General features: G+C 40.2%; 1 protein-coding gene across 7 annotated transcripts in view; it reads left to right on the top strand.

Moving 5' to 3' along the window:
• HERC3 (HECT and RLD domain containing E3 ubiquitin protein ligase 3) overlaps positions 1-13,708 on the top strand; it is a 91,998-nt gene that overhangs the window by 17,077 nt on the left and 61,213 nt on the right. For all 7 annotated transcript variants that reach the window (XR_004990615.2, XM_036452893.2, XM_036452995.2 and 4 more), the window contains one exon: positions 11,798-11,957. Coding sequence is in view for 6 of the 7 variants with exons in the window: in XM_036452893.2 (XP_036308786.1) it covers positions 11,798-11,957 (160 nt within the window). In the remaining variant the exon portion in view is untranslated. The remainder of the gene's footprint in view (positions 1-11,797; positions 11,958-13,708) is intronic.

Raw genomic sequence — 13,708 nt, 5'->3', positions numbered from 1 at the left:
CATTGATATATAGTTGTAAGATTTTTCTGGGCCCCATTTAAACCCTGCTTATGTTCCCCAAGTGCTTTCCCAACAAGGTAAAGCCATTATGCTGTGTTGGTTTTTTTGATGCCAGAATCAGCTTGCTGTATTGAAAGTTTTAGTGCTGGCCAGGTAAACTCAGTTGGTTAGAGCATCATCCTCATATACACCAAGGCTGCAGGTTAGATCCCTGGCCAGCCAATGGATGCTTGAACAAGTGGAACAACAAATCAGTGCGCTCTCTCTCTCTCCCTTCCTCCCTCCCTCCCTCTCTCCCTCCCTCCCTCCCTCCCTCTTCTCTCTCTCCCTCCCCTCCTATCTCTCAAATCAAGCAATCAAATAAAAAATTAAAAAAGAAAAAAGCTTTATTTTTTCTTTTGCTACTGTCAGCTATTGAAATGGAAACATTGGACTCAGAGATTACAAAAGGAATATGATTGACCTCATTAAAATTTGAGAACTTTCCATGAGGTCTAGTCACAATAGCATCTCAGCCTTTTAACTTTTTTTTTTTTGTGGGGGGTGGGAGGGCTTATTTATAAGGCAAGGAAGAGTTTAAGGCTCTTTTTTCCCCTCTTTTCAGAGGGGAGCTTGCAGAAAACCCTGTTTCCCACTTTAGATCCTTTAATCTGCATACTTTATCATGTGAAAGGAATCTTTTATTGATTTGGAATTGGTCTAGTGCTGTATGAATAGCACCGGTCATGGTTAAATAGGTTGTACTGATAAAGCAGCTCTACCTTCTGTCTATACAGAACTCAGAGACTATTTGGGCATAAAGTTAAAATAGCGAGTGCAGGAAGGTGGGGGGGGTGTTGGGGGAGGTGGGGAGGCGGAGACCATTATTCCCTGAGGCAGCAAGTCCCCTGGTTTTTCTCCAAGGAGGTGTAGGCAACACCTATCTCCTCCAGGCCAGCTGGAAACAAGAATGTTGGGAACTAGGAGAGAAAGGAAAGATAGGAAAAGTGGAGATACCGTATTTTTCGGACCATAAGACGCACTGGACCATAAGACGCACCAGTTTTTAGAGAAGGGAAATGAAGAAAAAAAGATTCTGAAACAAATAGTGTCTAAAATATTTTATGTGCATTAAAACCCAACATCACAGTCATAAACACATGTAATCAACCCTATAAAGTAAACAGCAGCATTTAGAACCATTTTAGAGCCGGGCAAGCACACAGAGACCACACAGAGCCGGGCAAGTAAAAAAACTTTTTTTTTTACAGTATATGTGTAGGCTATATTTGGACCATAAGACACAGGGACTTTTCCCCCCCACTTCTGGGGGGACAAAAGTGCGTCTTATGGTCCGAAAAATACAGTAGTCATGCTGAGCTCACCATGAGGCACACCTTACATGTCCTTTCTCCTTCCTATGCAGGAAAGAAGAGTGCAGTGATTATGGAGTGTTTTTATTTATTGTCAGGGAGCAGATGACAGGGGTACCTCAAACCAGCTGGTCATGAATGAGAGGTTGGAAGTCTTCTGTGATGTCTTCATGGGTGTTAGCCCATGCTTTACTTATCTTTCTGTTCTTTATTCTTCACCAAGAGTATCTTTTGAAGCAGAAAAGCTTTAATGAATAACTTTAGTATTTGTAATACAGCAACGTTAGTGGTGAACAATGAATATACTATAGCCATTCTGGTTATTTCATGCTCTCCCATTGGTCACTGAGGGTAAAACTTAGATTGACAAGATGCCTGTTTTCTTTCTTACTATTCTAATCTATACATCTAAAAGCCTAAGTGACCATTAAGGCGGAATGACTGGAACAACCGGTTGCTCTGATGTGCACTGACCACCAGGGGGCAGATGCTCAACACAGGAGCTGCCCCCGGCTCGCTGATGGGGCCTGCCGACCAACCCCCCAGTCCCCTCCCACCCCCACCCCTCACCTGGCAGATCCCGATTGCCTGATTGGGGGTTGCACACACCCCCCTCCCCCACCCCTTCCCTGGGGAGGGGAGGGCAGAGTAAGGGCTGGCTCCCTCCTCAGGGCTGGCAGCCAACTTCCCATATCCTTCCCTCCCTCCCCCTGAACAGGGAACTGGGATGGATGGCGTGGGAAGGAGGAGGCGGTGGGGAGGTGGGGAACCTGATAGGCCCTGATCACCAGCCAGACCTGGGGACCCCACCCATGCACAAATTTTGTTATAAATTTGTTATAAAGCATCTGCTACCCTCTCATATGGTAGGGTGTTTGTTTTTTTAGGTTTTGTAAATAGCTGCTTTTTATATTTCTAAACTAACAAAATGTGATTAAGAATGGGAAGGGGTAGACCAGTGCCCAGAGAGCAATGAGTGATATTTCTCTTTCTTTGCCCCCTCCTTCTCTCTCTCTCACCTGTGCAGATCTAGGTTGAATGTGGGGAGGGTGCTAGTACATTTCACCCATGGTTGGGCAGGGTCACTAGACCTATACATAATTTCTTTTCCTTATCTTTTTATGAACTTAAGAAACAAAGTAAATTTCACTGCCATCCCTTAGCTAAGTCACTTTATGGATTACCATTTAATTGCCTTGATTTAGGTATTTTGGGTCAGCCCACTGTTTCAAGTTTGTTCAATTTAAATGAACCATTCAGTTTGGCAGTGTTCCAGCCAAAGGGAGGATTGATCACGAGTGTCCAGCCAGGAGAGCTTTAGGCTTTACTGCCTGGAACTGAAACAAAGCTCTGTGATAGGAAAGGCTGGAGGGAGCAAAAAACTTCAATATAATGAATCCTTTACTGTTTTAGTTTAAGTGGCTACTCTCTGTCCCTTGTTTAGGACTGGCCAAGAAGGCCAGACCCACTAGTCAAGAAGAAGCCATGCTTTGGGTTTCTTTCACTTTTACTGTTATTCTCCTTAATGCATTCTTGACTCTGAATTTTGCTCTGTGTAATTTGCATATTTATATAAAATACTAGGGCACTTTGACTTTTCTTAGGCTCTTATGCAGAACTTATTTCTGGTCAAGATTGCATGGCTGCCCAGGTGAGTCAGGCATATGATAATGAGGTATTTCCATGCTAGCTGGTTTGGTTTAGTGGATGGAGAGTCGGCCTGGAGACTGAAGGGTCCTAGGTTCGATTCCCTTCAGGGGCACATACCTTGGTTGCATTTTAATTTTAAAAATGAGATAATATTATAATACTTCTTTGTAACATTTATTTCCTTTTAATATCCCATGAATATTTTTCTATGATGATCATATTCATACTGAGCTATATTAGCTTTTTAAAATACTGCATATTACAACTTGTAGTGTATAATCCCAGTTTCTATTTTTCCCCCTGTTAATAGCAGTGCAATGTACAGTATTTCTTTATGATACATTTGTTGAAATTCAACTGTTGTATCAAAGACCACGCAAAACTCTAAAGCTTATGGAATATTGTAGAAATGTCTGCCTTAAAGTTTAACTGATGGGTATTATGCTAACATTAGGTGTCTACTAGTTATTTTGTTAGAAGGTAAAGGTAGGATTCGTATCATAATTTTAATTTTTCAGTCCTTCATTTTTACTTAAAAGCTAACAAATGTGTTATCTTTCTATCCTTTCGTTTAATAAAAAACAATTTCCCCCCCATTTACCACAGTTTAAATCACATGTGTCAAACACAAGGCCCGCGGGCCAAATCCGTCCCGCCAGGCCTTGCAATGTGGCCCGCACCTCGCTGTCATCACTGCACTCCGCTGCGTTTCCATCACAATGACAGTTTATGACTGTTCAGTAAACCATTCATCCCGCGATTTAGACTGGATTTTAGATTTTGGCCCCTTCTCTGATTGAGTTCGACACCCCTAATTTAAATGGTTAATCAAAAGTAGGGACTTTTTACACAGCCTCTTTGAAAAGAAGTGGATTAGCAAGTATTTTGTTGTGATTGCACATCAGCTTCCAGTATATATTTTGTGATTTGGTATAGAGAACTTTTTATTATCTTTTGGGTCAGTCCATGGGTTTTGGCTGCCTTCCAAGGAGGCCGAAGTTAAAAATATCTGAGCTCTAAGGAAGTAGAATAGTGCTATTGGTTAACTGTAGTATGTGGTAAAAATTGGGAGGGTTTGGTTTTTATTCTGGATGAGAACAAGTGGTTATGAGGTAAACATATATAAATTGGTCTCTGCTCCTAGTTCTGGCACAGAGCTCCATAAAAACCCTCATAATTTGCTAAGCGATAAGAGCACTATACACGCTATCTCTTGTTCTAATATATATATTTTTTTACCTCAGTCCTGGCACAATTTCCTAAAAAAACTTGTAAATTCCTAAGTGATAAGAGCACTAAAAGCATCTTTTGATCTAATGAGGTGGTTGGGTGGGCTCCTAGATGGGGGCTGGTCACCAGGAAGACCAAGCACTCTGGTGCTGTCATTGTATAGGAAAGGAAAGTTCTGTGAAGGATGAAGCAGCTATGGTAACGTCTGAGCTGACCTTTGAGGTAGTGTTTTCTGCCTGAGCATTAAGATTTCAGTCTTATTGGAAGTGTTTTGAATTATCAACTGGAGGGCATTTGCTATTTAAACTTATATATACCACTGTATCCCCACCACAGAGGCCCCTTCTGCTCTTAGGATTCCCTGTACCAGAGGTGTCAGGTAGTTTCCTAATTTACAGTCTTTCTCTTTTAAAATCCTTTTAAGGCATCAGACTATTCATGGTTGGCAAATCTGAGTTCCTGAAAATAACTGAGTCACCGCATCTGGTTTTATTCTGACTAGTGGCATGCTAATGACTCAAAAAACACACAGATACTTCTTCCCTCCCATTGCCTGTGACAGGCCTCCATATGTTCTAATTCAGTATATTTGGTTTCTTGCATCTAAAAGCATACATGGTAAGTTTAGACTTATGACTTGAAGAATAAAATATCCTATACAGGATTTTAGGAATCTTTGGGACAAGAATATTCATATAATTGGAGCCCCAGCAGCAGAAGAGAAAGAATGTGATGCTGAAAATAATAATGACTGAAACATTTTCAAATTTGGCAAAAGACATAAACCTATAGATTCAAGAAGTCCAGTAAACCCAAGCAAGATAAGGACAAAGAAATCCCTACCCAGACAGGTTAAAATCAAACTTGAAAATTAAAGACAAAGAAAATATTTGAAAGCCAGAAAAAAACCCCCACATATTTACCTACAAGGGGGATGATTATTGAAATGACTGTGAATTCCATTCCAGAAACTATGGAGGCCATAAGTGGTACAGCATATATATATATATATATATATATATATATATATATATATATATATATATATATATATATTTGTTAATCCTCACCCCAGGGTATTTTCCCATTGATTTTTTTAGAGAGAGTGGAAGGGAGAGGAGAGATAGAGAGAAACATTGATGTGAGAGAGAGACATCGATGGGTTGCCTCCTGCACAAACCCCAACCAGGGCCGGGGAAACATACTACCAAGGTACATGCCCTTGACCAGAATTGAACCTGGGACCCTTCAGTCCAAGGGCCGATGCGCTGTCCACTGAGCCAAATCAGCTAGGGCAGTGGTACAGCATTTTTAAATTGCTAAAAAAAGTAGTCAACGCAGAATTCTGTATCAAGCAAACATTAGCTTTCATGAATGTGTGTGAAATAAAGACATTCCCAGGTGAAGAAAAAGCTAGAAAATTCATAGCCAACAAATTTATTCTAAACAATAGCAAAAGGAAGTTCTTTGGACAGAAGAAAAATGATACTAGAAGGACTATATTGGAACATCAGGAATGAAGGAAGAGCAGTGGAAATAGTAGAAGTCTGGGTAAATATTATAATAGACTATTCTCTTCTTGAGTTCTTTAAAATACATCTCTCATTGAAAGCAAAAATTATATCATTGATATGGAGTTTACAATGTATATAGATGTAATATTTAAGATCACTATAACTTAAAGGGGGAAGGGTAAAGAGATCTATATGGATCTATATGGTGGTAAGGTTTCTACATCTTAGTTGAAGTGGTAAAGTATTGATTCTAAGTAGACTCTGAAAATATAAATATTTAGATTGTAATTCCTAGAGCAATCACTTAAGTATATAAAAAGATATAGTAAAACAACAATAAATTAAACGGAAATACTAGTAAATGTTTAGTTATTGCAGAAGGTAGGAATGAGGAGAAGAACAATGGAACAGGTAACATAATAAAAAGATAAGTAAAAACTCAAACACACCAATAATTACATTAAACATAGTCTAAACAATCATCAAAATACAGAGATTATCATATTAGATTTAAAAAAATAACCCAGACATATGGTGTGTATAAGAAACTGACTTCAATAATAATATAGAAAAGTTAAAATACCCACACCTGGATATTTACTCCAGAGAAATGAAAACTTATTCTCACACAATAATCTATACACAAATGTTTATTGAATCTCTATAATTGCTAGAAGCAATACTCTGTGGTACATCCATAATACGATGGAATACAAAGAAATAAGTTATTGATACATGCAACAAATTTGATGAATCTGAATTTAAGTGAAAGAATCTAGTCTCGAAAGGTTAGATTCCATTTATGTAACAGTATTGAAAGTACAAAATTATCGTGATAGAAAACAAATTAGTGGTCACCAGGAGTTAGGGATGAGGAGACTTTTTAGGGAGAAGGCACTGTTCTGTATCTGATGGTGGCAATGGTTACTTGTGCTTACATTCATAGAGTAAATTGACTGTAGGATAAATAAAATGTTTTTAGAAAGCTGATTCTGGTTTGACTTCCTTGGCACAGGAGCAAGATTGGATTCCTCTGACAGAGAGAACTCTTTAATTGGGATGGGAGAAGGGGTCACTTTAAAGTGTGAGTTGTTACAAAGTTGAGACCTCACCAACCATAGCCCAGATCCTCCAAAACATGTAGACAAAAATAAGAAAGCAGTTAAAATATTCTTTAAAAAATATATATATATATTTTATTGATTTTATACAGAGAGGAAGGGAGAGAGATAGAGAGTTAGAAACATCGATGAGAGTCATCGATCAGCTGCCTCTTGCACGCCTCCCACTGGGGATATGCCCGCAACCAAGGTACATGCCCTTGACCAGAATCAAACCCGGGACCCCTCAGTCCCCAAGCCGATGCTCTATCCATTGAGCCAAACTGGTCTCGGCTAAAATATTCTTAAGAACAGGACCCTTCAGATATAGAAGCAAAGAAAATGAGGGAGTGAGAGCGAGAGCTAGTTGTAGACCAGGGGACCCCAGGAGGAAGGCCAGACACTCAGAAATTCTTTGTTGGGATCTGCAAGGGAACTTGGTTGTAATCTGTTTGAATGGTTTGCTGAGATAGTTTATTTTCATCACCCCAAAGCTGTACCCCTCAGTCTGGGTTGAAAGGTACTTTGGAGGAAAATTGCCAAGGGAGAGCAGAGTGTAATAGCAGGAGGCAAGATGTGCACTAGCGTGAGAGTTCAGTGGACAACAGAAAGCAGGGTGAGGTGAATGCGAGGACTTAGAATCCACAGAATAGCAGGGGAAAGTGCTGGATTTCCCACAGTATGGCTCTGTCTTCTGTGTTCTACTATTAAAGAAAAGTGTAATCTTTAGAGTAGACAATTTGGGGAAACTCAGAAAGGAGACATCTAAGTGAGGAAAGTAATCCCTTTTGTCAAGCCAGCTGTTGAAATTCAATTTATTTTGTTAGAGTTTTTTTTATTAAAAATATGTTTTTATTGATTTCAGAGAGAAGGAAAGGGAGAGATAGAAACATCAATGATGAGATGGAATTATCTATCTGCTGTCTCCTGCATGCTCCCTACTGGGGATCGAGCCCACAACCCCTGACTGTGAATCAAACTGTGACCTCCTGGTTCATGAGTTGACACTCAACAGCTGAGCCACAACAGCTGGGCTGTTACAGTTTTATTAATTAAAAAATTTAATACTAAATATTGATCACTGATTTTGTATATCCTTGTATACTTTCCACCGAACTGCTCATATTGATATTTGCAAACTATTGGCTATATATCATTCTTATCTGAATAGTTGATAGGGGGAAAGAGTCAATTTCCCATTATCCATAATTAGACTATTCAATTCATACTTTCATCAATTTAAAATATGCTTAGTCCATTTTCAGGAGGGAAGATGATATAGCCTAGTGGGCAAATGGGCTTTGAAGCCAGAGTCCTGGATCCATTCCTAGCACATTAGTTGTGAACCTTGGCCAAGTTACATACTTTTCTGAGCTGGGGCTTATAGAGCCCTTCCCTCACAGGGTTGTTGCAAGGATTAAGTAAATATTGGCATCATCCATCTACCTTCTAGCCTATATTGTCCTTCTCTATTACCACACTTTAGTTTACTACTAATTTGAAAATACATTAAAAATTATGGTTCAAAAGCGAAATAGAAATAATCCTAATAATACAAGTCTGATTGAACTGCTGACCTGCTCTATGCAGTATTTCATATTTGTCACTCTTCTGCTCTGTTACCATGGCTCAGCCAGAGTCGATAACATTGCTAAAGACTTCCAAAGACTAAAATGTTGCTTTGAGAGGACGAGAGAGAAAATCTGCTTTTATTCTCAAAAATTGCCAGTTATTTCTTGTGTGTTTAATGTGTGGGTTGAAGTTCTGTCATGATCTGCAAAATATAGTGTATAGTTTTGGCATAATGAATCAGAAGACACTGCATGTGAAAATGTACATCTCAGCCTGAATGTTCCTAACTGGGGCAGAGGTGTAATCAGTGAGAGGTTGAATGAAGCATTCAGTGGCACAGTGGCCTGGTTTACGGAGTAGATTCCAGAAGAGGGATTATAATTTCACTGTAACAGATCCCCAGTCTGAAATAGATGAGCTCTGGTTTTTGGCTAGGAAAAATAAGTTAAACATAGTACAACCAGTGTTTTAAAAATTTCCACAAAGCTTTGCACTACTGAACAGTTTCTCTGCCTTGGGACTGCAGGTTTTGTTGTGATGGTGGTTTGATGTCTCTTCTGGTGGCTGATCGTGATGATAAAACAGTATTGGTTTGCATATGGCTTGACCATACTGGGAAAAAATGGTACATGAATGTAGACATGCCCTTTTAAGGTTGCTTAGCTTAAGTATGATAAACAAGATCAAGAGGGATGCTACTGATTGATTTTGAGGCAAGGAAATAGATGTTAGATCAGATAGAGTGTTCTGCCAGGTTGTCATGTTATCTGTTTGCTAATGTCCAGGCAGGAAAGGCTCATGGTTGGCATAGGAGATCAGGTTGTAGGGCAGTCCTCAGTCATGGCCGAGGTGTCACCCAGGCCTGGGAGGCCATACAAACTGCCCAAGTCCTGGAACTGTGGTACGAGGTGGAAATGTGGTTAGAGGACTAGAGTCAGAATCACTTGAGCTACTTCAGTAGGCGTATCTTATATTTTTCCAAGGTAAAGGCAGGACTGTTCTTAGAGCATAGGGCAAGGCTGAGATGAGAGGAAGATTCTAATACCAGAAAGAGGTGAAAGAGGATGGGCAATGGGAACAACAGGAGTTTCAGCATTTTTCAGGAGAGTTTTCTGACATGAGCATATTTTTTTAAAGGTATTTTTTTTCAAGTAATATATTTATACAAACTATGCCTACGTCACATAGCAGCTGCCTATTTCATTATCCTCACCCTTGAGTCTCACTCACAGAAGGTATTACTTTGACATTTAACTTTATATTTCTAAATAACATGCTTATAATGTAATTTTTTATATTTTTTCCAATGTTAGACATAATCTGGAGTCTTTCTCCTGGGGAAGATTAGCATTCTCTTATATTTTCAACCCAACTTTTCCTCTTCCCTCATCCATGGATGCTTCTTTGTTTTCAAATAGTTGCGTTTTTAAAATCAATTAAGTTTTTACATTATATAATGTAAATTATATTTATTTGGTTATGCCTTCATGTACCATGATTCCTACTTTTTTTATTATTATTATTATTGTTTAAAGTATTACATATGTCTCTTTTTCCCCCCATCGACCCCTCTCCAACCACGCCTACCCCCCAGGACAAGCCCCCACAGCCTCAGTGTCCGTGTCCATTGGTTATGGTCATATGCACGCATACAAGTCCTTTGATTGATTTCTTACCCATCCTCCCCTGCCTTTCCTCCGAGGTTTGATGGTCTGTTCCGTGTTTCTCTGTCTCTGGGTCTATTTTTGTTCACCAGTTTATGTTGTTCATTATATTCCACAAATGAGTGAAATCACTTGACACTTATTTTTCTCCAACTAGCTTATTTCGCTTAGCATAATGCTCTCCAGGTCCATTTATGCTGTTGCAAATGGTAAAAGTTCCTTCTTTTTTTTATTTTTTTTATTTTATTATAGTGGCATAGTATTCCATTGTGTAGATGTACCACAGTTTTTAATCCACTCATCTGCTGATGGGCACGTAGGCTGTTTCCAAATCTTAGTTATTGTAGATTGTGCTGCTATGAACATAGGGGTGCATGTATCCTTTCTTGTTGATGTTTCTGATTTCTCCATGATTGTTTTTGCTTCCTATAAAACATTTAGTGTTTTCTGGAATTGATCCCCCCAGCATAGTAGTAACATCTATATTGCCTGACAGAATTGTAAAACTTAATATAAAACTCATAAGATTGTGTTTCCTTTTTCACCTTGCGAGATATTCTCCAACTCTGCCTCATAGGTATGCTACATAGCTATCTTGGAAATGATCTTTACCTCGCCTGTGTAAAATTCTTTTTTTTTTTTAAGTTGAATTTATTGAGGTGACATTGGTTTGCAAACCATGCAGATTTCAAGTGTACAACTCAATAAAACACCATCTGCACACTGCATGGTGTGCCCACTGCCCCAAGCAAGATCTCTTTCTGTCCCATTTTCCCCTTCTTTGTCCACCTCCACCTAGTCCCCACCCTCCTTTCCCTGTGGCTATCGCCACACTGTTGTCTGTGTCTATTATATCCTAGAGGTCCGGTGCACGAAATTCTTGCATGGGGAGCGGGGAGAGTCCCTCAGCCTGGCCTGCACCCTCTCCAATCCGGAACCCCTCGGGGGATGTCCGACTGCCTCTCACAATCCGGGACTACTAGCTCCTAACTTCTTGCCCGCCTGCCTGCCTGATGGCCCCTGACCACCTCTGCCTGCCTGATGGCCCCTAACCACCTCTGCCTGCCTGATGGCCCCTGACCACCTCTGCCTGCCTGATGGGCCCTAACCACCTCTGCCTGCCTGATGGCCCCTGACCACCTCTGCCTGCCTGATGGCCCCTAACCACCTCTGCCTGCCTGCCTGATCATCCCTAAGTGCTCCCCTACCAGCCTGATTGCCTCTAACTATTCCCTTGCTGGCCTGATTGTCCCTAACTGCCTCTGCCTGCCTTGCCCCACACCCAGAACCCAGAATTCCCCCCTCAGGCCAGTCACAGGCACCCGGAACCTGGGCTTTCCTCCCTCTGGCCGGCTGCAGGGGACCGTGGAGGGGCCGCTTTGCCTGGGCCACAGCCACAGGTGCTGGTGCCTGGGACCGTGGGGCAGGCAGCTTGTCTCTCTCCCGGGCCACAGCCTGGCTGGTCCCCAGTCCTCTCTCCCCAGTGTTGAGTGTCTGAGTCATTAGGGAGTGACCGCAAGATGCCATTTACATATTAGCTCTTTATTATATAGCTAATTTCCCTCCCCCCAATCCCTTTACCTTTCATCCAGTGCCCCCTCCCCTCTGACAGCTATCAGTTTGTTCCATGTATCCATGCCTGTATTTATATTTTTTAAAACCTAATTCTTGTTTCTGGGCTGTACATTTTCCTCCTTTGGTTTGGTCTCTTTCAGAGCAAATTGGAGCGTTGGCAGATCAGCATATTGTCCATGTGGCATGTGGCGAGTCCCACAGCCTGGCTCTCAGTGACCGGGGCCAGCTGTTTTCTTGGGGTGCAGGGAGTGATGGTCAGCTGGGACTCATGACTACTGAGGACTCAGTGGCAGTGCCCAGGTAAGAACGTCATGGAAAGGAACCTGAGTTTTCAAATGTCAATTGTTGTGAATAGTATTTCCGGAGTTGCTTTGTTAGACATCTTGTTTTAGTTTCTGCTTTCTTCATTTAATTGCTTCTCCCTCGTGCCACTGCTGTACCTTATATTGTTATAGAACTTGTCATAAAAATTGTAATTATTTACAGAAGTGTGTATCTCAGGTTAAAAAATGTGAGTAGTTGGGAATGTACTCTATTTATTCTAGTAGCCTAATTGCTAACAGTGCTTGGAACTCGATACATTTTTTGAATTTAAAAAAAGCATCTTTTCAAGTAACTTTTCACATAATATTGCAAATCAAATACTCAATTAAGCACCTTAAGCTAGAGTCACAAGGCTGACCTGTTAATCTAATAATAGGCCAAATTACCCAAGCATTAAGAACAGCTAAAATACTAAATATGTATAAGCTGTTTAATACAATTATATTAATACAGTGGTTTTGAGTCTCTTAAATATTTACTTCTAAATCTTAGATGATTTAGCTAAATATCTAACAGACATTTCACCACTAAAAAATAATACAAAATATTGAAGTTACTTTCAAGTGGACTTTTTATGGGTGATATGCTGGCTCGTTGAGGGTTTTTTGTTTTTTTTTAAAATATGTTTTTATTGACTTTAGAGAGAGAGAAAAGGAGAGGGAGAAAGAGTTAGAAACATCAATGCATCAACAATCATCGGCTGCCTTCTGCTAGGGATTGAGCCTGCAACCTGGGCATGTGTCCTCACTGGGAATTAAACTAGTGACCTGTTGGTACATGGGTCGAAGCTCAACCACTGAGCCACACCGGCCGGGCTGTTGAGGGTTCTTAATGATCAAAGAGGCCACCAGTTTATGTCCACCATTTAATTCCGGTTCCTTTATACAAATGTACACATACCCCTTTTGGAGTACTTGTCAGGTTCTTTGTAATTATTTATTCAATGACTATTTCTATTACAAAACTGGGAGCTCTTGATGGCAGGAGACCTGGAGTGTCACTTTAGCACCACCTTTACTTTTTTATTTAATTATTTTTTTATTAATATATTTTATTGATTTTTTTTTCAGAGAGAAAGGGAGAGGGATAGTTAGAAACATTGATGAGAGAGAATCATCAATCAGCTGCCTCTTGCACATCCCCACTGGGGATGTGCCCGCAACCAAGGTACATGCCCTTCACCGGAATCGAACCCGGGACCTTTCAGTCTGCAGGCCGATGCTCTATCCACTGAGCCAAACCGGTTTTGGCAAGCACCACTTTTCTCACGGGTGCCTAGCACCTCCATTGCTCAGCACAAAACTCTTTAATAAATGGCCTCTCTTCGGACCTTGCCCAGTTATTGCCCCCTTTAAAGGACAACATATTCCTTCTTTCTTTTTGCCCCTTTTAGATTTTTGTCTTTTTAATCAAAAGCTGTTTTAAGGAAAAGAGGAACATGGAGGTAAGAATGATTTGATTCACTTCCTGATTTAGAATAGGTAATGTCACAGATTCATTACTTCCAAAAATTAATTTAATTTTGGAGGAAGAGGGAGAGTGATATAAGAAAAAAAGGGTGCTATATTTTAATGAAGTTGTGGAAAAGACAACATTAATAACAAAAGTATTTCATTTGTTGATGATAAAGAATCAAAGGCTTTATAACTCAAGTAAAATAAATTTATTAATAACAGTATTGTGGAAAGTAACATAGCTTTGAAGTCAAATAGCCTCAGATACTAATA

Source organism: Pipistrellus kuhlii, unplaced genomic scaffold (assembly GCF_014108245.1).
Source record: "Pipistrellus kuhlii isolate mPipKuh1 unplaced genomic scaffold, mPipKuh1.p scaffold_m20_p_1, whole genome shotgun sequence".
Lineage (NCBI taxonomy): Eukaryota > Metazoa > Chordata > Mammalia > Chiroptera > Vespertilionidae > Pipistrellus > Pipistrellus kuhlii.
The sequence above is the reverse complement of the archived record's forward strand: the minus strand, read 5'-3'. Positions and strand labels throughout refer to the sequence as shown.